The 24,646-nt window shown below is 47.0% G+C and overlaps 1 protein-coding gene across 1 annotated transcript; it reads left to right on the forward strand.

Annotated features, from left to right (window-relative positions):
• The first annotated feature begins 842 nt into the window (after window positions 1-842).
• On the forward strand, window positions 843-23,385 carry Ywhah (tyrosine 3-monooxygenase/tryptophan 5-monooxygenase activation protein eta). The gene is made up of 2 exons (XM_045132522.1): window positions 843-996; window positions 21,945-23,385. The coding sequence occupies exons 1-2, from the start codon at window positions 910-912 to the stop codon at window positions 22,596-22,598; spliced, it is 741 nt and encodes a 246-aa protein (XP_044988457.1). The 5' UTR covers window positions 843-909; the 3' UTR covers window positions 22,599-23,385.
• Window positions 23,386-24,646: the final 1,261 nt, after the last annotated feature.

Below are 24,646 nucleotides of genomic sequence, written 5' to 3' on the forward strand. Positions count from 1 at the left end.
AAGTGTGTGTGTGCGTGTGTGTGTGTGTGTGTGTGTGTGTATCTCTATCAGGAGCTGTCCCCAAGGGCTGTCCTCAATCTTGCAGTGCAGACCCAAGGGCTGGGTGTGTGCACTCGGGGCAGCTACCATCCATTTAAGCACCACGCAAGACAACAGCTCCTCGGCTTCTCTACACATAGGAGGGGTTTATTATTCTATTTATTTATTTGTTTTTGCCCCCTTCTCGAACCACCTCTCTGCCGTGCGGCCTCAGTGGCTCTGTTCAGGATGACTCAAGCAGTGACAATGCGGGGCTCGTGCAGCGCGCCACGGCCGGGTCTCCAGCCTGGTGTGGGGGTGGTGGTGGGGTGTGTGTGTGTGTGTGTGTGTGTGTGTGTGTGTGTGTCGGGGGGGTCCTCTTCCCACCTCCACCTCTGCGGCGGTAACAAATGCAGCACTCGCACTGCGCCTGCGCGGCCCGTCGGGGCGGGGAGCGCCGGCTATTTCTAGCCGATGACGTCACCCTAAAAAAAATACGGACCCGTATGCGACCCGGCCCGCCGCTCCCCGCTCCCAGCGCGCAGGCGTGGGTCGCCTCATCCCATCCTCCCTCCCTCCTTTTCTCTCTCTCTCTCTCTTCACCCCCCCCCCCCCCCACACACCACCCCCGGCGTCCACGGCGCTCTCCACAGCGCGCGGAGCCAGCGGGCGAGCGAGCAAACCAGCGAGCGGCGCTTGCCGGGCTGCCAGCTCCTCCTTCCCGCCGGCCCGAGAGCCAGTGCGCGTGCGCGGCGGCGGCGGCGGCGGCGGCGGGGAAGCGCGCGGGCGGGCGCGGGCGAGCGAGCGAGCGAGCGGGCGCGGGCGGGCGGCGAAGGCAGCCGAGGAGGAGCAGGACCGAGCGGCGTGCGAGCGAGCGAGCGAGCGAGCGACATGGGCGACCGTGAGCAGCTGTTGCAGCGGGCGCGGCTGGCCGAGCAGGCGGAGCGCTACGACGACATGGCCTCCGCCATGAAGGCGGTGAGCGCGGCCGGGGCCGGGCGTTGGGGTGACCTTCCTTCCCCCCTACTCCATCCACCCCCCCCCAGCACCCACCCACGACCCCATCCCGCTGTTAGGAGATGGCTAGGTGACAAGGCCGTGTCTTCTTATTCTTTTAAAAAAAATTTTTTTTTTCTTCTTCTTCTTTCCTGGCCTGCCTGAGATAGGGCGACCCCGGGGCTGGGGCGCGGTCCACCCGCAAGCCTGAGCTTCCCGCGCCCGCCTTGGGGATGTCCCGCCATTTCCTCCGGCCCGGGTGGGGAGGATGGGGATGGGGGGGCTCTCCCCGGATGGCGATCCTCGTTCCAGGCTCATCCATTCCCGTTCTTTTCCGGGGAGCCGGGGGTCGCGGGCTTCTTTTAAGTCCCAGAGCCCTGGTGGAGGGAGAGGGGGATGGGGATGCCCGGGGAAGCCTTGTTCCTGCTTCTAGATCGTTCTAGTGTGTGTGTGCGTGCGTGAGCGTGTGTGTGCGCGTGTGGGTGGGTGGGAAGAGGGGTCTCACTTGCTTTCCCCACCATTGCACCCACTTGTGATAAAGAAGCATTTAGGAAAAAAAATAAAATAAAGAAGCATTTAGTAGCCGGGCGTGGTTGGTGTGGGCACGCCTTGAATCCCAACGCTGGGGTGGGGTGGGGTGGGGTGGGGGGCGCAGGGGTAGGAGGATGGTTGCTGAGTTCGAGGCCAGCCTGGGGGACTACACAGTGAGTGAGTTCCAGGTCAGCCTGGGCTTTGTAGTGAGACCTCGAAAAGAAGCATCTAGTGAGTGGAGCCCCGTCTCCTGCTGTCTGCCACGTCCTGAAACCCATGTAGTGCCGAGGTGTGTGGCTTTTGCTACCCCCCACCCCCCGCCCCGTGTTCTCTTTAACAAAACCTTCCCATACCTCGGGTCTGGCTTTGTGTGCCCGCAGTCTTAGGCGTGGAAGAGGGTTAGGGGAGGAGGGGGTGATGGGCCCCACATTATATATCTAACAAGTTCATTGTTGCTTGTCTGCCTGGAGATTAAAAGGAGGAGAAGGTGGGTTCCTTGGTATTCCTGAGACCTTCATTCATTGGATTCTGCAGTTTGATTGCCGGTGAAGAGTCGTGCCCAGCCACACCCTAGCAAGTACCGGTAGATGACACACTACCTGCATTTCCGAGACCTTGAGTTCAGGTCACCATCTAGCTCATCGCTCCTTGCCTCTGCACAATATCTTCAGCTTTTCTCTCATTGAATATTGCACACACACACACACACACACACACCCTGTGTCAAGGTCACACAATGGTAGGAGTAAAAACTGCAGTCACCAAATGCTCTGTTCTTTTAGGGACAACCCTTCTGAGATCTGGGAGGATACTCCTGGACTCCACCTTAGTCCTACTAAAAGATCCGAAGATTTGTGGGAGAGACCAGAAGTCTGCATTTTTAACTAGCCCCTTAGGCTGTTTTTATAGGGCACAGGTTGGGGAATTACTGTCTTGAAATGTTGCTCATATGTTAGGTGGCTGCCTTTTTCAAGGGCTTTCTGTCCGTCTCTCATCTCTTTCTATATATAATGTCTTTTAACCACATCCCTATTGAACCTCTTCTTCCTGACTAGTCTCCTGAAGGGATTTCTTAAATTGAAAAATTAAAATCAAGGCTTCCTAAAATTTTACACTCGAAAAACTTACTTGGATATTAAGAAAAAATTACAAGATTGGGACCATTTAACGTTTTCCAGGTAAGAAAGATAATTGTGTTAATCTCTCTCACATGCTGGAAACCAGCAATAGCCAAGCCCATTCCTTGATGAATTAGTGATTCTGATCTCAGCATTATAGCATGCTGTTGCAGTTTGATAGACACTTCACCCAAACCAGGGCATCCTCTAGGTTCGGTTTGGAGTCTGAGCTTTTTAAAGAAACTCTAAGGATTCTTCTTCTTCTTTTTCTTCTTTTTTTTTTTTTTTAATATATTTAATTTATTTGGGAGAAAGTGGTAGAGAGTGAGAGAGAGAATGGGTGCACCAGGGCCTCCAGTCACTGCAAACAAACTGCAGATGCGTACGCCCCCTTGTGTACCTGGCTTACATGGGTCCTGGAGAATCAAACCGGGATCCTGTGGCTTTGCAGGCAAGCACCTTAACCGCTAAGCCATCTCCAGGATTCTTTTTAATAATTCTCCCCTCCTCCCCAAGGTAGTGTCTTGCTCTAGCCCAGGCTGACCTGGAATTCACTATGTAGTCTTAGGGTGGCCTTGAACTCACAGCAGCTATCCTCCTACCTCTGCCTCCCGAGGACTGGGATTAAAGGCATGTGCCACCATGCCTGGTAGGACTGTCCTTAAGAACATGAATTTAAAATTTAATTTTGCAAATTTCCTGGAAACAGCACTGATGGTGCTGAAGCATTTCCTTGGAGGGGACCCTGAATCTTCATTTTCTTTGTGAAAAAGCACTTCTGTCCACACAGCAGGTCACAGTGTGACCATCTTCTCCCTGGAACTGAATGGTTCAGGGATTATGCAAGTTGAGACAATTTAGTGAGGCCTTTTGCTCACACTGTGAGTGGAAGTTTATAGAGTTTATAGAGTTTATACAAATAGGAGCTCTTGGAAGATGAAGATATTGAAAAAAAGAAGGGACTAAAGGAAAATAGCTAGAATGTACATTCTGGAGTTAACAGAAACCTGAGGCAACTTGGAAAATATGGAAAGAATGGAGAGATTTTATCAGAATAAAATCTAGGTTCAGGGCTGGGGAGATGGCTCTGGGATTAAGGGCACTTTCAGTTCGGTGTACCACATAAAGCCAGATGCATAAAGTGGCACATGCTTCTGGGGTTCCTACTCTCCCTACTGCCCTCCCTTGCAAAGAAATAAATAATTAAAAAAAAATCTAGGTTGAGCACAGTAAAAAAATGGCTTTCTGCAATTTACTATTGCTGTCTTCAGAATTTTCTCCTGCAGCATTAAGGTTACATTTGAAAAGTAGTGAACCTTCAGTGTGTTGAGAATTTATAATCACCATGACTACAGTCTGTGGGTGGCCTTGAACTCACCACAGTCTTCCTTCCTCTGCCTCTTGTGTACTGGGATTAAAGGCGTACACCATGGTGCCTGATTCGTGCCTGCTTCTCATATTAACATTTTTTTTCAGTCTAAATTAATGGAATATATTTTATTGGCAAATGGAAAGCCTCATTTTACCAGTTAAATTACATGCCAGGGCCTCTAGCTGCCGTTGATGAACTCAAGATGCATATTCAACTTTGTGCATCTGGCTGTATGTAAGTAAGTACTAGTGAATTGAACCCAGGTTGTTGGACTTTGCAGGCACTGAGCAACCTCTCCAGCCCCTGCCTTGTGTTTTATTTATTTATTTTGTTTTTCAAGGTAGGGTCTCCCTGTAGCCCAGGCTGACCAGAATTTACTATGTAGTCTGAGGGTGGCCTCGAACTCACCTCTGCCTCCCAAGTGCTGGGATTAAAGGTGTGTGCCATCATGCCCAGCAATCATGTCTTGTGTTTTTGCATTAGGGTCTCAAGTATCCCAGGCTGGCCTCAAACTCACCATATAGCCAAGGCTGATCTTGAACTTCTGATCTCCTGCCTTTACCTACCAAGTGCTGGGATCATGGGGCATATGCCACATCTCACACAGTTTCTCTGTGGGTTTAGATGAGCTTCTTCAGGGCATTGGAGAGCCAGGTGAGTACACACTAGGAAGAGTGAAGGAGGGCATCCAAGTGTTGGGACGACCTGATGCCACCCCTCTGACTTTATTTTTTTTCCATGCTAGACTCACTGTAGCCCAGGCTGACTTGGAACTCACTTTGTAGCTCCAGTCTAGCCTCAAACTCACAGCAGTCCTACCTGTGCCTCTGGGTGCTAGCATTAAAGGGGCACATCACCACGCTTGCCTCCACTCTGACTTTGCAATTTACAGCTCTTGGCTTCCGGTTCTCTGAAATATAAAACTAGAAATGGCGGTGTTTCTAAAAAGTCATATTTTGCCTTTGCTCTAACTTGTATCTATTTCTTTTTAAATTTAAGTAGTCTGCTTTAATTTAATATGGCCTGCTTCTAACGCTATTCCTTTTTTTTTTTTTTTTTTTTTTTTGCTTTTCAAGGTAGGGTCTCAGTGTGGTCCAGGCTGACCTGGAATTAACTTTGTAGTCTCAGGGTGGCCTCGAACTCATGGTGATCCTCCTACCTCTGCCTCTGGAGTGCTGGGACGAAAGGTGTGCACCACCACGCCCAGCCTAATGCTATTCTAAATCCACCAGCATCACCTGGAAGACAGTGTCGGTAAGCTTTAAGGAAAATCATGTGAACTTGGGATGGTAGTGCAGTGATGCAGCAGTTGCCTCACATGTGTAAGGCCCTTGTTTTGATCCTGAGCAAAAAACACACACACACACACACACACACACACACACACACACACAGTTTCTTTACAGTGATGTTACTTTACTTCAGCTGAAGACTGCAGTTCCCTGCCCCAGCTCATAATTTGAAATTTGTTACTGAAGAGAAGCTTAACAAAGGAGTGTCTGCAAGCTTTCCTCATTCTCACACCTCGTAAGTGACTTGGAGTGTAATGGTGTGCAGAAACACTGAAAGATTTATGCAAGCCCTTTCCAGATCAGGTATTGAATGACCTTATGCAGTTCACAGTCTTTGAGAATGGGCAAGGTTCTCCTGTTTTATAACTTGAAGTAAACTTGCAAAGTGGGATTACAGTTTTAGTGCATAAGATTAAGTGAGCCGGGTGTGGTGGCACACACCTTTAATCACACCATTCGGGAGGCAGAGGTAGGAGGATCTCCGTGAGTTCGAGGCCACCGTGAGACAATAGTAAATTCCAAGTCAGCCTGAACTAGAGTGAGACCCTACCTTGAAAAATGGAAAAAAAAAAAAAATGAAATCAGGGAAAAAAAAAAATTCCAGTGACTATTCATGGATGGACATTATGCCGTCATGTCTTATTTTCCTGAGTTGTTGATGTTAAAGCAGAGATGGTCATGTAAAGTTATAAGATGCAACAATGGCGTGGGGTGTGGTATTGCTTTTTTGAGACAGGGTCTTACTATAACCCAGGCTGGCTTCACACTTGGGATCCTCTTGCCTCTGCTTCCTGAGTACTAGGATTATTTATAATAGGCTTGTGTCACCACAACCAGCTGCTATACCGTCTCTTTGACAGAGGACAAGGAGAAATGTTGGGAGGACTTGCATATCTATAGAAATCTTAAGTGCAGGAAGCAAACTGCATTTAAGGAAATAAGAGCTGGGGGAGAGCCACAAGGCCCAAGCCATGGCAGAGGGCTCTGATTCCAACAGCTGTGAGGTTGTGGGAAGCAGGGAAATGAGCAGGTGGTATGTGAAAGCGGAGGACCGTTGAGTGGCTTGGGGGGCCATAGTCTTGTGGACTGTAAGGGTGATTTTGAGATGTATCAAAAGTGTTGTCAATATGAAGTCTTAGGACAATGTCGTACTGTTTGGAATACGTGAAAACTAACTAGACTTGTTTCTCAATTGAATATTTGAAAAGTAATTTTCTCTTTGCCATATATGCTATTATGTTTTTGATCTTATCATTTCTTTTTTTAAAGTATTTTGTCCATTATTTATTTATTTATTTGAGAGTGACAGACACAGAGAGAAAGACAGATAGAGGGGAAGAGAGAGAATGGGCGTGCCAGGGCTTCCAGCCTCTGCAAACGAACTCCAGACGCGTGCGCCCCCTTGTGCATCTGGCTAACATGGGACCTGGGGAACCGAGCCTCGAACCGGGGTCCTTAGGCTTCACAGGCAAGCGCTTAACCACTAAGCCATCTCTCCAGCCCTTATCATTTCTTTTTTGACGCTGAGGACTGAACCCCTCTTTGTCATATAGGAAGGAAGAAGACTAATAGTTTTGTCATATTTTCATTTAAAAAGTACTCCTGGAGCTGGGCATGGTGGCTCATGTCATTAATCCCAGTGCTTGGGAGGCAGAGATAGGAGGATGGCTGTGAGTTTGAGACTAGTTTGGGAGAGTTCTAGGTCAGCCTTGGCTAGAGCAAGATCCTACCTCGAAAAACAAAAATACTTCTGCTGGGGAGGTAGCTGAGTTTAACGACATGCTTGCCGTGCAAGCATGAGGACCTGAGTTCAGAAGCCCAGCCCCCACGTAAAAGCCAGGTGTGTGTGCCTGTGCTTCCAGACCTGGGGAGGCGGAGACAGGAGGATCCTTGGAATTTGTGGGCTAGCTCGTCTAGCTGAATTGTTGAGCTCCAGGTTTAAAGAAGCCCTATCTCAAAAAGAGGTGGAGAGCAACTGAAGGCTCAAACCTCTGCCCTCTGCATTCACACACATGCAAACACATCCATTCACACATGCGTGCCCGCTGCACATACACATGCAAAAACAGTTCTCATGAGGCAGAGCACTTGCTCACTTGTTCAAGATCCTGGGTTTAGAGGGCTGGGAAGGTGGCTCAGGAGTTAAAGGCAGTTGCTTGCAAAACCTTCCTGCTTGATACCCCAGAACCTGCACACAAAGTGACATTTGAAAAGGCAACCTTTGGAGTTCATTTGCAGTGGCAAGAGGCACTGGCAGGCCTATACATATACACTCTTTCAAATAAATCAAAGTTTTTAAAAAGATCCTGGAAGTTTGGTTCCAGGACCTCCAAACCCCCTTTCCTCCCAAATAAAGAGCCTGGCATGGTGGCTCATGCCTTTGATCCCAGCACCTGGGAGGCAGAGGTAGGAGGATTGCCATGAGTTCGAGGCCACCCTGCGACTACATAGTGAATTCCATGTCAGCCTGAGCTAGAGTGAGACCTTACTTCAAAGAACCAAAATAAATCATTTAAAACAAAAACAAAAAAAAAATACCGTATGGCTGGAGAGATGGCTTAGCAGTTAAGGTACTTGCCTGTGAAACCTAAGGACCCATGTTCAATTCTCCAGATCCCACATAAGCCAGATGCACATGGTGAAGCAGGTGCAGGGTTGCACATGCCCACTAGGTGGTGCAAGTGTCTCGAGTCTATGTCTTACTTGCTTGCACTCTATAAAATAAAAAGAATACTTTAGATGGCAGATACATAGCTTTTTGCCTTCAAAGGGAATTTTGATCACCATGTGCCTTTGAGCTCATAAATAATCTCTAGAAGGATCCCCACAATCAGAAACTCCATTACTTCCTTAAAGAAACCAAAAATGGCCAGGCATGGTGAGACATGCCTTTAATCCCATTACTTAGGAGGCAGAGGTAGGAGGCTTGCTGTGAATTCGAGGACAATCTGGGACTATAGCATGGTTTCCAGGTCAGCCCGGGCTAGATTGAGTCCCTACCTTGGAAAAAAAAACAAAACAAAACAAAAACCAGAAAAAAATTGGTACTTCATGTACAGGGAGACGGTAGTTTTAGACTTTTGTAGAACTGTGTTAAGGGCTGGGTATGGTGGCTTATGCCTGTAATCCTGGCACTGGGGAATTGACATCGGAGGATTGTTGCGAGTTTAATGTGAGACTTTCTCAAGAAACTAAAAAAATGTTTGGAAGGTGATACCCCAGTGTTGTCCATGTTCCATCTAGCAAGTTTATGGAGTTTTTCAATTTTCTTACTGGGTACTCCCTAGATGGAAGCTGTTAATCCGTGCACATGTTCTTGCTTCTATTTACATTCACTTAGATGGTGCTGGAAATCAAGCCCCAGTGTCTTCATTGTGAATGATAAGCACATGTTGTATGACTGAGTTGGCCGCCTTAACCCTCATGTCACTTAAAAAAAAATTACTTATTTGAGAAAAAGAGAGTGTGCATGGGTGGCTCATACCTAGAATGTGTATGGTTCATTTGCAATGGATTCACTGCAAATGAACTCCAGGCACTTGCACTGTTTTGAGCATCTGGCTTTATGTGGACACAGGGGAATCGAACCTGAGTCAGCAAACTTTGCAAGCAAGCGCCTTTAACCATTGAGCCATCTCCCCAGCCCTCTTGTAATCTTTATAACAGGTCTCAGAAGGTACTGTTTGTGGCTCTGGCTCCATTTAACAAATGAGATTTGCAGGTTTTCTAATTTGTAAATGAGATTATTATTTTTTTATGGTCAAATAAGTTGTGAAGCCAAAATTTCAACTCAAATTAAGAGTTCTTTATTTAGCCATTGTATGATAATATCTCATGTGACTATGGGGTAGTTTCGGGTATATCCTGCTATATTATCACTGACAACCAAACTCCAGTCACTTTACATAAGTGGGCTTACTAATCAATTGTGCTTGTTGAGTATAAACCATATACCAAGGTGTATGTGTTTTTTTCCCCCCAAGGCAGGGTCTCGCTCTAGCCCAGGCTCACCTAGAATTCATTATGTAGTCTCAGTGGCCTCAAATGTACAGTGATCCTACTAACTCTGCCTCTGGAATGCTGGGATTAAAGGCATGTGGCATCACGCCCAGTCATATACTAAATTAGATCAAAAACAATCTACTGCATGCTAGAGGGGTGGCTTAGCTGTTAAGGTGTTTGCCTGCAAAGCCAAAGGATCCAGGTTCGATTCCCCAGGACCCACATTAGCCAGATACACAAGGGGGCACATGCATCTGGAGTTCGTTTGCAGTGGCTGGAGGCCCTGCCGCGCCCATTCTCTCTCTCTCCCTCTTTCTCTGTCAAATAAATAAATAAATACAAAATATTTAAAGAAAAGAAAAAAGCAACCTACTGTTTCTCTCGTACCTATACAGACAAGTATATGAAAGGGATGCGCAGATCTGAATTTGACTTATTCTCTGGAATACGTGGGGTATTTTTCAGCTTAGTCAGTCAGAATTGGTTGAATTTGAGCTCCTGCTAGGAACTTAGTGCATTACTGTGCTAAATTTTACTGTTTTCTTTGTTTTGAGGTGGGGTCTTGCTCTACCCCAGGTTGATCTGAAATTTACTATGTTGTTTCAGGGTGGTCTTGAACTCACAGTAATTCTTCTACCTCTGCCTCCCAAGTGCTGGGATTAAAGGTGTGTACCACCACACACAGCAAGAACTTTAAAAAAAGAAAAAAAGAGTATGTGTGTGCATATGTATGTATATATATATTTTTCTCTTTTTAATTTTTATTTTTGGAGGTAGTGCCTCAGTAGCCCAGGCCGACCTGGAAGTTACTATGTAGTCTCAGGGTGGCCTTGAACTCACGGCAATCCTCCTACCTCTGCCTCCCCAGTGCTGGGATTAAAGGCGTGCTCCACTATATCTGGCTTTTTTTTTTTTTTTTAAAGAGAGAGAGAATTGGCATGCCAGGGCCTCAGCTGCTGCACTCAAACTCCAGACACATGTTCCACTTAGTGTGTTTTTGTGACCTTGAGCTAGCATCCCATTAGTGCATCTGGCTTATGTGGGATCTAGAGAGAGATTGAACATGGGTCCTTAGGCTTCACAGGCAAGCACCTTAACCACTAAGCTATCTCGCCAGCCCTAAAAATATTTTTATTCGTTTATTTGGGAGAGAAGGAGGCAGATAGAGAATGGGTGCCCCAGGGCCTATAGCCACTGCACATGAACTCCAGGCGTATGCACCACCTTGTGCATCTGCCTTATGTGGGTCTTGGGGAATTAAACCTGGGTTCTTAGACTTTGCAGACAAGTACCTTAACTGCTAAGCTATCTTTCCAGCCCAAAGGGGGAAAAAAATTTTTTTTATGTTTATCCTCCATCTTGACTTAAGTGTATTTTGAAAGCCTGTAAGCCTCAAAGTGTCATACTCTGGTGAAAGTAGTCTCCCTGGGGTCCTTGTGGATGCACCCGAAGGTGCCAGCTTTTTGATGCTCCTCCCACTCCTTTCTCCAGTGATTTTTCAGCTGTGGTGGGTGTTGGCAGTTCCCATGATCAGCACCTGGCAAGATTTCTAAGCCACTGACCCTGATGCCTCCAGGGACAATAGCATGCCATGTGTTTGGGGTGGTGGTTATTTCTGCCAAGCCCTCTGAAAATGTTCAATGCTGTCAAAAGCAAAGCAAAGATGATCTCTTAACAATGTGAGAGTGGCTGTTTTTTTTTTTTTTTTTTTAATTTCACTAACATTAAGCTTAGGGTAGACATTGACTGTCTGAACTGGTGTGCTCTGAATTTGAAGTTTAGCCTGCCTTATGGCCTAACAACCGCAGCTTCACCCAGTGGGAGTGGAAAAATTGCTCAGCTAGGCCCTGGTGGTCAGTGTTTTGCACAGTGGCCTGAAGGGAGTTGTCTTGTAGCCCGCAGCTGTCAGGATCTTCACTTCTTTGGTATTAACTTGGGAAAGAGTTCAGAGAACTTTTATCCCTCTAACTTGCTTTGTACAACTCCCCTCCCCCCCCCCCACTGCCAGCACACAGGTTGGGAGGTGACTCAGCTGGCGGAGTGCTTGTCACATAAGCTGGAGGGCCTGAGTTCAGACCCCCAGCGCTTCCGTGAAAGCTGGCACAGAATTGCACCCCAAAATCCCAGTGCTGGCAAGGTGGAGACGGGCTGATCCCTGGGGCTTGTGGCCAAACCCAAATGTCTGATTTTGAGGTTCAGTGTGAGATCCTGTCTCAAAAAAAAAAAAAAAAAAAAAAGGCTGGAGAGATGGCTTAGCGGTAAGGCGCTTGCCTGCGAAGCCTAAAGATCCAGGTTCGATTCTCCAGGTTCCACATAAGCCAGATGCACAAAGTGGCGCATGCATCTGGAATTCGTTTGCAGTGGCCGGAGTCCCTGGGTGCCCATTCTGTCTCTCTCTCGTCTTTGTCTCTAATAAATAAATAAAAATAAATTTTAAAAAGTACAGAAAACAAAAAAAACCTTAAAAAACTTCACAAGCTGGACCTCCACAGCCCACACTCTCTACATTTTGGTCTTTCACACTCACTCACAGTACATTAAGCTCTGCTTATAACATTGCAAAGCTTCCCTAGTCCAAAGGTCCATATCTTTCCATAGTCCTGTAAACCATTTCCAAAAGATGAAAACCACATGGTCAGGTATGTCAGCACAGTGGTCGCACTCCAGGTACCAATTTTCCGGTAGCACTTACTTTCTTGGTGCTTGGATAAAACATCTGGCCAGAAGTAGTTTATGAAAAGAAGGGATTCATTTCAGCTGGAGGCTTTTTTTTTGGTTTTTCGAGGTAGGGTCTCAAGGTAGCCTCTAACTCATGACAGTCCTCCTACCTCTGCTTCCCCAGTGCTGGGATTAAAGTCATGCATCACCATGCCTGGTGCAGCCTTTTTTTTGTGTGTGTGTGTATTTTCTGTTTTTTTTTAGGTAGGGTCTTCGGCTCAGGCTGACCTGGAATTCACTCTCTAGTCTCAGGCTGGTCTTGAAATCACAGCGATCGTCTTACCTCTGCCTTCTGAGTGCTGGGATTAAAGGGATGTGCCACCATACCTGACTGCTCCCTCCCTCCTTCCTTCCCTCCTTCCTTCCTTCCTTCCTTCCTTCCTTCCTTCCTTCCTTCCTTCCTTCCTTCCTTCCTTCCTTCCTTCTTCCCTCCCTCCCTCCCTCCCTCCCTCCCTCCCTCCCTCCCTCCCTCCCTTCCTTCCTTCCTTCCTTCCTTCCTTCTTCCCTCCCTCCCTCCCTCCCTCCCTCCCTCCCTCCCTCCCTCCCTCCCTCCCTTCCTTCCTTCCTTCCTTCCTTCCTTCCTTCTTTGTAAGCAGAGAAAGTTAGAAGACAGAATGGGTGCTGCAGGGGCCTCTAGCTGCTGTAAACAAACTCCAGATGCATGGACCACCTTTTACATCTGGCTTTGGGGAATTGAACATTGGTCATTAGGCTTTGTAGGCAAGCGCCTTAACTAACCACTAAGCCAGCCCCAGCTTTAAATTTTTTTAAAAATTTATTTGCAAGCATAGAGAGAGAGAATGGGCATGCCAGGGCTTCTAGCCACTGCAAATGAACTCCAGATGTGTGTGCCACTTTGCACATCTGGCTTTATGTGGATACTGGGGACTCAAACCTGGGTTGTTAGGCTTTGCAGGAAAGTGCCTTAATTGCTGACAATCTCTCTAGCTTCCCCCCCACCCCGAGCTTTATTATTTTTATTTTTTTAGTTTTTGGTCAGGCTGACCTGGAATTCACTATGTAGTCTCAGGGTGGCCTTGAACTCACAGTGATCCTCCTACCTCTGCCTCCCAAGTGCTGGAATTAAAGGTGTGTGCCACCATGCCCAGCTTTATTATTATATTTTATTTATTTATTTATTTGAGAGAGAGAGAGAGAGAGAGGGAGGCAGACAGAGAATGGGCATGCCAGGGCATCTAGCCATTGTAAATAAACTCCAGAGACATGTGCCCCTTGTGCATCTGGCTTATGTGGGTCCTGGGGAATCGAACCTGAGTCCGTTGGCTTTGCAGGCGAGTTCCTTAACTGCTAAGCCTTCTCTCCAGCCTCTAGCCACTGCAAATGAACTCCAGATGCATGTGCCACGATGTGTATCTTAGCTTTATAGTCTTGAGGTAGGGTCTTGCTCTAGCCCAGGCTGACCTGGAATTTACTATGCATTCTCAGGCTGCCCTTGAACTCATAGTGATCCTCCTACTTCTGCCTCCCAAGTGCTGGGATTTAGGGCGTGTGTAGCATTATGCCCAGCTTTTCAGCTTTTTACTTTTTTTTTTTGAGGTAGAGTCTTACCCAGGCTGACTTGTAATTCACTATGTAGTCTGAGGGTGGCCTCAAACGCACAGCAATCTTCTACCTCTGCTTTCCAACTGCTGGTATTAAAGGTGTGTGCCACCACACCTAGCATACAGTGTTTTTCTTTTAAAAATATATTTATTTATTTGCAATCAAAAAGAGGCAAAGAAAAAGAGTTGAGAGCGAGGGAACGGGCGTGTGCCTGTACCAGGGCCTCTAGCTGCTACAACAAATGAACTCCGGATGCATGTGCCACTTTGGGTATCTGGCTTTATGTGGGTACTGGGAACTTTAACGTGGGTTGTTAGGCTTTGCAGTCTGGTGCCTTAGCCACTGTGCCTCCTCGCCAGTCCCCAGCTTGCAGTTTTGAGTGGAAGCTTTATGGTGGGGAAAGCATGGCATGGGCAGAAAATGGGGCGGGGGGGAGTTACATCTTGTCTTATCAGCGGGGGTGGGGGGAGGAGTGAGCTCAGTATAAGCACCCAGTGGGGCTTGACTAATGAACATCAGGGTCTGCCCCCAGGGACCCAGGCCCTCCAGCAAGCTCCTACCTCTCAAATGAGCCATTGGCTGGAGACTAAGTATGAGGCCTGATTACAGACACATGAGGCTACGAGGGTGGTTTCCATTCAAGCCGCTCTACCTGTTGATAGTGTGCGTGTAGGTGAGCTGTGCCAAACAAGAATTGTTACCCTGATGCAGTATGTCAGCTCAGGTAGTTTCTGTGTTTTTGTTTTTTGTTTTTTTTGTGGCATGTTGTCTCACTCGAGTCTAGGCTGACTGGAACTCTGTTAGCCCATGCTGGTCTCGAACTCACAGCATCTCCTTAGTGTTGGGATTAAAGGTGTGTGCTACCATGCCTGGCGTGTGTGTGTGTGTGTGTGTGTGCTTGGACTTCTGGGAATTGAACCCACTGGGGCCTTAGGGATATTAGGCAAGCACTCTGAGCTAAACAGTCAGCCCTTGCTTTTGGGGTGTGTGTGTGTGTGTGTGTGTGTGTGTGTGTGTGTGTTCGGTGTGTGGACATGTGTGTCTGGGTGCATGTGTGGAGAACCGGGAGTTGACAGTCTGGTGTCTTCTGCAGTTGCTGTCCACCTTCGTTTTTGAGAAAGGGTCTTGTGTGGAACCTAGGCTAGACTAGCTAGCCAGCAAGCCCGAGGGTCCGCCTGCCTGTATCCCTGGCACTGGGATCCCAAGGGTATGCTGTCCTGCCTGGCTTTTACATGGGTGTGGGGGTCTTTTTTTAATTTTTAATTTTTTATAATTAACAACTTCCATGATTGTAAACAATATCCCATGGTAATTCCCTCCCCCCCACCCCGTTTTTTTCAAGGGATTTGGAGGCAGTCTTTGTTGTATGGGTTGGTTTTGAACGTGCCATGTAGCGCAAGCAGTGCTTGACTGTGGAGCTGTCCTACATCAGACTTCTGAGTGGCTGGGATTACAGGCTCGAGCCACCACGCCCGGCTCTTGTGTGGTATTTTTGTTTGCTCAGTATTTTGATATTGGATGTCTCCCAGATTGACAAACTTTTAAATTTTCCTAAATAGTCACTGTTCTATTTTTGGAAGTGGGTCTATTTTTACTCACAAACATAGTTTATTGCCTTATGAGTGTGGAAGGAAGCCTCTAGAGCTTTTTGAGTAAACGAATGAATTACCAGCAGGCTGGGTTATTTGTGACTTTTAGTAATGTGGTATAATCCCAGAGTAGAGAAAATGGGTGAGGCATGTGTCCTGGAGTCAAGTGTAGCCAAAGGCTGTGTGGTAAGGTTGTTTATTTGCAAGTGTGTGTTGGGGTAAGTGTGGATGTGTGAGGAACTTTTTGCTCCTGCAAACTCCAGATACATCCACCACTTAGTCCGTTTGGCTTTTTTTTTCTTTTTTGTTTTTTTGGGGCAGGGTCTCACTCTAGCTCAGACTGACCTGGAATTCACTAGGTAGTCTCAGGGTGGCCTTGAACTCATGGGCGATTCTCCTACCTCTGCCTCCCGAGTGCTGAGATTAAAGGCGTGCGCCACCACGCCCAATGGGAGTCTTAAATGTAATGCAGAGACAATGGCCTTTTTAAGTAGGTACGGGTGGATAAATACATTTTCAGGATGGGTCTAAGAACTTGAATGAGTTGGGCAGATTGTAAGAAGGCAAAGAGTCTGTGAACAGAGTGGGAGCAGCCCTTAGACATGTCTGCCAGCCATGTGTAGATCTGGTGCCCAGAGTGGCTGTGATGGTGGCAGCAGCCATGGGGCAGAAGTGAGTCCTGAGCACTGGGGGGGAGTGGAAAGGAAACTGGTTGGGAATGGTGGTCTAGGTCTTTTCTTTCTAAAATTCTCTTAGTTTGACTTAGTTATTTATTGATGTTTTTTGTTTTTTTGAGGTAAGGTCTCACTCTGGTCCAGGCTGACCTGGAATTCTCTATGTAGTCTCAGGGTGGTCTCAAACTCATGGCGATCCTCCTGCTTCTGCCTCCCGAGTACTGGGTTAAAGGCATGCGCCACCACGCCCGGCTTAAAGTTCTCTTACATTGTACTCCTAGTTAGAAACTAGGAGGCCTGCGGTTGCAGAGATGCGAAAGGTCACCCTGTCAGTGCTGTGACCCATCACCCAGGTGATTTTGGCAGGTGGCACGGTGGACTAGCTGTGCGTCGTGATGCTGCCCGCTGCGTTCCGCCGCCTCCCAGTATCAGCTCTGCCGAGCATGCGCCGCGGCCTCTGCCGTGTGCTATCTGAAGTGCTGGCAACTGCTGAGAGGTTTTGACAAGTGTCACCAGGCAGGCTTAGCGGCATATCTTTTTTTAAATAAACAATCTTTTTTTTTTTTCTTTTTTAATGCTTTTCCAATCTGGGGGACATACAATTCTTTTGTTTTTTAGTGGCATGGTCTCACTTTACCCCAGGCTGACCTGGAACTTACTCTGTAGCGCTAGGGCTGCCCTTGAAAGTGCAGTGTCCCACGCCCGACTACAATTTTCTTTAATTATTTGAACAAGTAGTAAACTGTCTTAATTTTACAAGTTGCCTTTTGTTAGTCAAAGTGTGAGTATTAAAAGTATATTTAAGCATAATTTCCTAGTTCGCCTCTGGCTGGGGATCTAAGGGCAGTGTTTGCTCAGTTGTTAGTCAGCCTCAGCTGATGCCCACAGTGACTCGCACAGACTGGCAGGCAACCAGCTGATTGTTCCATAAACACTAACGCTCCTGGTAAATGATTTTTTTCCTATGAAGGTGTCTTCGAAACATTGCCCATAGCCTTTTTTGGCAATTTATTCCAGATGAGCTAATAATATGCTTGCATGAATTTCTGAAACCCATGGACACATTTAAACTTCACTTACATTAATAGGGTTAACTTCAGGCCCTATCTTACCTTTCTTTTTTCCTTCCCCTTTTCCTGAGGTAGGGACTCACTGTAGCCCGGGGTGGAGTGGCACCCACTCTGGCCAAATCCAAATGCTCCTACCTCTGCCTCCCAGGCACTGGGACTAAAGGCATGTGTCACCATGCCTGGCCAGCTTTATGATTTCACATTTGAAAACCTAGCAGCAAAATGTACAACTCCCCCCCCCCAAAAAAAAAACCTAACAGCAAAGTAATGTAGTACAGTGAACATTTGTTCAGAAAAGATTCAGGGAGTTTTGTAACTATTACTTATCAAGAAGAATGGAATTCATTAGGATGACTTTTTAATTATTATTATTATTTTTTTGAGGTAGGGTCTCACACTAGTCCAGGCTGACCTGGAACTCACTATATAGTCTCAGGGTGGCCAACTTTTTATTTAAGTAAGGAAGTAAATAAGATGGTTATTATAAAAATGTAAAGAAAGCGGTTTTAGGTTTGTTACTGTGTTTCAGCGGATGTGTGTGCATGCTCAGGTGTGTGAGCGCAGGTGCACTCGTGGGGTGGGCATGAAGGACATGGGGCAGCTTTTGAGCGGGTGGCCTTGTCGTCCACCTGCTTTGGGGCAGGCGGTCTCTTGTGAGGCCTCATGTTCACGGCTTCAGTGGCCAGGCTGGCTGGTGCCTGGGCTTCTCGGGAATTCTGCCTCAGCTCATGGTTAGTGTGCTGGGATGACAGCAGCTTGCCGCAGGTGCCAGCTTCTCTGTGGGGTCTTGGGGTCTGAACTCAGGTACTGAGGCTTGTGTGGAAAGGGCTTAGGCCACTGAGCCCAGGGTAAATGTTTTAAGGATACCCAGAATAGCTTGTCAAGAGCTGCTAGGGAGCTGGAGATACAGCTTAGTGGCTAAAGTGTTTGCCTGCAAAGCCTAAGGACCCTGGTTCAATTCCCCAGTATCCATGTTAGCCAGATGGCACACGGTAGCACATGCGCCTGGAGTTGGTTTGCAGTGGCTAGAGGCCCTGGCGCACCCATTCTCCCTCTCTATCTGCCCTTCTCTGTCTTTTAAATAAATGCATAAATAAATAGTTGCTAGGGCCTCTTACCTGTGTCACTGAATCAGAAGTACACACATGCAGAATGGTTCTGTATAATTGACCCGTATGGTTCCCCATAAACAAGCCTGGATAAGGCAGATCAAACCTAAGAGGTAAGCACTTGCCCAAGAAATGCAGCTTGTGTGAAATCACCTTGCAACATCTTGGATGCCAGCCGTTAATCTGACGCCTATGAAAATTCTTATCGTTCCAGCACCTTCTTCTGTGAGGTGCACTGCCTACTGAAGAGACGTGCAGTGGGCATTTGCCAGTGTTGAAGCTCAGTTCTCTTCACAGGACTATTTCCACAGGGTGCATACACTGCCCTTGTGCCTTCTGGTGGGGTTAGCAGCGCAGGTTGAGCAGTAGTTCTTCAGAAGTAGGCGTTACTGGGCTGGAGAGGTGGCTTAGCAGTTACGACGCTTGCCTGAGGAGCTCAGGACCCAGGTTCGACCTTTCAGATCCCATGTAAGCCAGACGCACAAGGTGACGCAAGTGCTTAAGGTCACATGTGCACAAGGCGGCACACACATCTGGGGTTCGATTACAGTGGCTGGAGGCCCTGGTGCACCAGTTCTTTTGTGCTGTCTCACTCTCACATTGAAAAAAAGAGGCTTGCCTCAAAGAAAGAAAGAAAGAAGCATTACTATGCCAAGGTTAATTACGCATCTTTGGGGCTGCTTTCAGCAAGTATGGCAAGGTGGTGAGAGTGACAGTTGCCAAATAAGATGTGGCACACCCCATCTCATTAGCCATGGCTGCAGCAGTGTAAGGGCCACCTTGTATTTTAATTTTTTTTTCTGTTTTGGTTTTTCTTTTTTTTAATCAATTTTTATTAACATTTTCCATGATTATAAAAAAAATCCCGTGGTAATACCCTCCCTCTCTTTTTTGGTTTTTCAAGGTAGGGTCTTGCTATAGCTCAAGTTGACCTGCAATTCACTATGTAGTCCAGGCTGGCCTTGAACTCATGGTGATCCTCCTACCTCTGTTTTCTGAGTGCTGGGATTAAGTAAAGGCATACTACATCATCATACCCAGCTCTTTCTTTTTTTTTTTTTGAAATCATATAGCCAGGTAAGACTAAATTCAGGTGTCTTAGGTTTTTAGAAATTGTACTGCCCCTCATACACAGTGTATGATATAATAGATATGCTCATAAGTTTTTGTCACATACTCTGTGAAGTGCCTCAGTCTCTGTAACAGAGGTGGCTTTATACTGTGACTCCTTATGGCTATCGTTTGCATTTTAATGTCAAGTGATCTTGGTTGAATTTAAGTATTGAAGATCTAAGTAGCTCTTTAAATTCTGTTCTTGCCTTCAGTTTTTAAAAATATTTATTTGGGCTAGAGAGATGGCTTAGCAGTTAAGGCATTTGCCTGCAAAGCCTAAGGACCCAGATTCGAGTCCCACATAAGCCAGATGGACAACGGAGTGCATGCCTCTGGAGTTCATTGGCAGTAGCTAGAGACCCTGACACACCCATTCTTTTCTTTCTCTTTCCTTCTGTCCCTCTGTATCTAATAAATAAATAATAAAAAAATCTATAAAAAATAAAAATGTTTATTTGAGAGGGATGGGAAGAACTGTTCCCCACAGTCTGTGTTTTCAGAGAACAAATGCTAGGGAATGCTAGAGGTTACCTGCTGGAGGAGAAACTGCACTGGGGTGTCACAGGCTTTGAACTAGACTTGAGGGGAGCAGGGACTTTGGACCCGTAGGACAGACTTGGAGCAGATCTCAGTGAGGGGTGTGGAGACTGCTACTGTATGTGAGAGGGAATGAGGAGCGTGCGTTGAATAGGGTGGAGCAGCTCTAGGAATGGTCAAGGTTGCTTGTGGCTGAGACCACCAGGCAGGGGGGTGGGGCGTGGCCGCCCTCAGTGGGGCAAGAAGGAGAGACGCGATCCTGCGGGCCTTGTAGAGCAGGGTCCTGGGCTCCGAGCAGGGACGGGGGAGCTAGGTTTTGGTTTTCTGAGGAAGGCTTGCTCTAGCCCAGGCTGGTTGAATTCATGGCGATCCTCCAGCTCTGGTCTCTGCTGGATATTGGCATCATAGTATGAGCCACCACACCCCATTTTTGGAGCTGGTGTTTAATTTTGTATGGGGTTCGGGAGTAAAATCTTCAGTAGAGGCTAGGTGCACAGCTCCCTTTGGTTTGGGGAGGCTGAGCGTCTGTGAGAAATAACCACACAGGCAGAATTTCCATGCTTGCTTCTCCTCCTTTTTTTTTTTTGCTCTTTTGTTTTTTGAGGTAGTGTCTCACTCTAGTTCAGGCTGGCCTGGAATTCACAGCAATTCTCCTACCTCTGCTGGGATTAAAGGCCTCCTACCTCTGCCTTGATGTCACATGCAGCTGCCACATTGTCTTTTCCAGAGAGTCCTTATTCCTTTCCCAAGACAAGAGCCACATCTTTCAGACTTGAATTAAGAATTTTCCCAAAGCCCTGTCACTTCCTATTTTGAGTTCCAGGAATTTATCTTACACTACAGCCTTCCTTTAGACAGGTGGGATTCATGTTTAAATATGCGTGTGTGTGCGTGCATGCTAGTCTGTGCAGGCTGGAGGACAACTTTGGGTGTCATCCTCAGGAACCCTGTCCATCTCAAAGGAGACAGGATCTCTCATTAGCCTGGAATTCACCCATTAGACTCGCCTCGCTGGCCAGTGATCCTTCTGTCTCGGCCTCCCCAGCGCTGGGCGCCTGGCGTTCTTACATGAGTATTGGGGCCTGAACCCGGGTCCTTGTGCTGCGTGGCAGGCAGTTTATCTCCTCAGCTCCTAGTATTGGTTTTGCCCATAAATAGTTCTTATTCTCTAACATGGCTGGTCCACAATCCTGTTCTTTTGTGTGTTAACCTTTGTTTATGGCCATGGTGCACAGATGGAAGCCAGAGGTCACTTTGCGGCAACTGTGCTGTGCCTTCTTTGAGACAGGGTCTCCTGCTGCGCTGTCCTGCGAGCCTCAGCTTCTCAGCCCTGCCCCCATGTTGTTGCACTTTGGGATCACAGACACATGTTCCGCTTTCCATGGGGCTGCTGGGGAATTGAACCTGGGCACTCAGGCTTTGCAAGCAAATGCCTTTAAGCATTGAGTCATTTCCCCAGCACCTGTTTCACTTGTTTTTATTTACTTCTTTTTTTAAAAAATTATTTATTTTTTATTGACATTTTCCATAATTGTAAACAATATCCCATGATAATTCCCTCCCTCTCCTACTTTCCCCTTTGAAACTTCATTCTCTATCATATCCCCTCCCCCTCTCAATCAGTCTCTCTTTTATTTTGATGTCTTGATCTTTTCTTCCTATTATGATGGTCTTGAGTAGGTAGTGTCATGCACTGTGAGGTCATGGATATCCAGGCCATTTTGTGTCTGGAGGAGCATGTTGTACGGAGTCCTACCCTTCCTTTGGCTCTTACATCCTTTCTGCTACCTCTTCCACGATAGACCCTGAGCCTTGTGAGATGTGATAGAGATATTGCAGTGCTGAGCACTCCTCTGTCACTTCTTAGCACCATGGTGCCTCCTGAGTCATCCCCAAGGTCACTGCCATCTGAAGAGAAGCTTCTCTAACCGAAAGTGAGAGTAGCTTTAATATATGGATATGAACATTAAGGTAAGTGCTTACTGGGCAGTTTGGTGAGCATAGTATATTCATTTAGCCAGACAGCAGCAGATGTTACATCCCTAGGGCTCATGACTACCCCTGTTGTAGGTTTTTGGTATCAGGGATGTATTCCTTCCTATGGAGCAGGCCTCCAGTCCAATTAGAGATTAGAAGATGTGCAACCACTCTATAATCCTGTTCTTGAAAAGGCTATTGATACTGTTGAAGGGATACTTTTCAGTATACTCAGCCGCTGCTCTCTCTATCTGGGGTCTTACAGGTGACAGAGCTGAATGAACCCCTCACCAATGAAGATCGCAATCTCCTCTCTGTGGCCTATAAGAATGTTGTTGGTGCAAGGCGATCTTCTTGGAGGGTCATTAGCAGCATTGAGCAGAAAACCATGTCTGATGGAAATGAAAAGAAATTGGAGAAAGTTAAGGCTTACCGGGAGAAGATCGAGAAGGAGCTGGAGACCGTTTGCAACGATGTCCTGGCCCTGCTTGACAAATTCCTCATCAAGAACTGCAACGATTTTCAGTTTGAGAGCAAGGTGTTTTACCTGAAAATGAAAGGAGATTACTACCGCTACTTGGCAGAAGTGGCTTCTGGGGAGAAGAAAAACAGTGTGGTTGAGGCTTCCGAGGCCGCCTACAAGGAAGCCTTTGAAATCAGCAAAGAGCAAATGCAGCCGACGCACCCCATCCGGCTGGGCCTGGCCCTCAACTTCTCCGTGTTCTACTATGAGATCCAGAATGCGCCCGAGCAGGCCTGCCTCTTAGCCAAACAAGCCTTCGATGACGCCATAGCGGAGCTGGACACTTTAAACGAGGATTCCTATAAGGACTCCACCCTCATCATGCAGCTGCTGCGAGACAACCTCACCCTCTGGACAAGCGACCAGCAGGATGAAGAAGCAGGGGACGGCAACTGAAGACCCTTCGGGTTCCTGGCCCTTCCTCCACCCCCCACCCCGCCACCACCGAGTCCTCCTTGCCACAGTCACGGTATCTAGTGCTAACCCTATCTGTATTGGCATCACAGCTACTCAGACCTGCTCTCCTGTCCCTTAGGAAGCACTTTCAGATAAACCTTCTTGGGCCTTGCTGGACTGAAGGTTGCTTAGAGCCCACGGGAGCTCCCTGTTGAGAGGTGCAGAGAAGTGCTTTCTGAATGAGGCGTTTCACTCTGCCTGGTGATCTATCTGTGGCAAATGTAGGTGACAGTAATTGAGTTTAGAAAGGAAAATTGGCCAACACAAGCTATAGTTGATACTTAAAACAAGCTGATAGTGTTTTGTTAAGCAGTACATCTTGTGCATGCGAAAATGAATTCAATCCTCCCACCTCTTTCTTCAGCTCATGGGAAACTATTGAGGGAAGCTGGTATAGAGACAACTTGCTCCTTTCCATCAGCTTTATAATAACTGTTTAATGTGAGGTTTCAGTAGCACCTTGTTTTGCCTCTTTAAATTATGACGTGCACAAGCCTTCTTTTCAATGCAATGCATCTAAAGTTTTGATACGTGTAACTTTTTTTTTTTTTTTTGGTTGTGATTGTTTAAGAATCATGGATTTATTTTTTGTAACTTTGGCTATTGTTCTTGTGTATCCTGACAGCATCATCCTTGTCAATCAAATGGGTGACTATGAAATGCCAGACTTCTAAGAATAAATGTTTCAGAATTTAAAGGGTAAATAAATGCTGCTTTGGGGATATTATCTCTGTGTGGTATTGATTTTTTCCCCCCTTCCCACAGTGTTCTTTTGGTATGAGTTTCTCAGACTTTGTGTTAGTACTTGATATCCAGAATTTTCTGTCCTATGACTCCATTAATATATTTTTCCCATTACTATTTTGCAACACACACTTAAGGGTTTTAAATCACTTTCTGAGAACCCGGTTGATGCAGCCGTCCGCACCCTTCCTGATAACTGACGCTTCTAAATGAGCCGAGCAGAACACAACACATCGTCTATGGCAGGCGCCTCTGCGAGGATGTGGCGTGCGTGCGTGTATGTGCGTGTGTGTGTGTGTCTTGGTGTTTAATCCACTCTGCACTGTTGGTTGATGTTTAACACTGAAGGCAAATACTGAGTGTCTACATGTCCTCGTAGTTCCCTAATTAGATGTCATGATTAAATTTAAGAAAGTTGTAAGTATTCTTAAAAACCCACAATTTTGAAGATTTTTGTGGCGGGGGGAGTTGAGGTAGGGTCTCCCTCTAGCCCAGGCTAAACTAGAATTCACTGTGTAGTCTCAAGCTGGCCTCAAAGTCACAGAGATCCTCCTACCTCAGCCTCCTGAGTGCTGGGATTTAAAGTGTGTGCCACCATGCCTGGCATGCCTAGCTTTTGTGCATGCATGCTTTTGGGGGGTTGAACTCGGGCCTTAGGCTTACTAGGCAAGCATTCTTCCACTGAGCTTCACAGTCAGCCTTTTTTTTTTTCCCCTCCGAGGTAGGGTCTCACTCTAGCCCAGGCTGATCGGGAATTCACTACGTAGTCTCAGACTGGCCTTGAACTCACAGTGATCCCCCTACCTCTGCTTCCTAACTGCTAGGATTAAAGGTGTGCGCCACCATGCCCGGGTAAGTTAGCCATTTTTTAGCTTGAGATAGAACCAATGTAGCTCAAGGGCTGGCCTTGAACTAATTCAAAGTGACCCTCTAGTATCAGACAAGATCTTGAGCTTTAAGATTACAGGGATATGCCAGAGAGAGAGAGAGGCAGACAGAATATGGGCACACCAGGGCCTCCTGCCACTGCACACGAACTCCAGACACATGCACCACTTTGTGCACCTGGCTTTACATGGGTACTAGGGAATTGAACTTGTGTGCTCAGGCTTTGCAAGCAAGGACCTTTAACTGCTGAGCCGTCTCTCCAGCCCCCATGCCAGGCTTTCAAGCTGATGTGGTTTTTTAAATTTTTAGTTTGGTTTTTAGAGATAGGGTTTAACTCTAGCCCAGGCAGACCTGGA

This window comes from Jaculus jaculus, chromosome 13 (assembly GCF_020740685.1).
Source record: "Jaculus jaculus isolate mJacJac1 chromosome 13, mJacJac1.mat.Y.cur, whole genome shotgun sequence".
Lineage (NCBI taxonomy): Eukaryota > Metazoa > Chordata > Mammalia > Rodentia > Dipodidae > Jaculus > Jaculus jaculus.

Bases quoted from the DNA above. Each gene is read 5' to 3' on its own strand.
- Ywhah (XM_045132522.1), top strand. From the start codon at position 910: ATGGGCGACCGTGAGCAGCTGTTGCAGCGGGCGCGGCTGGCCGAGCAG. The intron at 997-21,944 runs GTGAGCGCGGCC...GGGGTCTTACAG, and splicing joins TGGCCTCCGCCATGAAGGCG to GTGACAGAGCTGAATGAACC.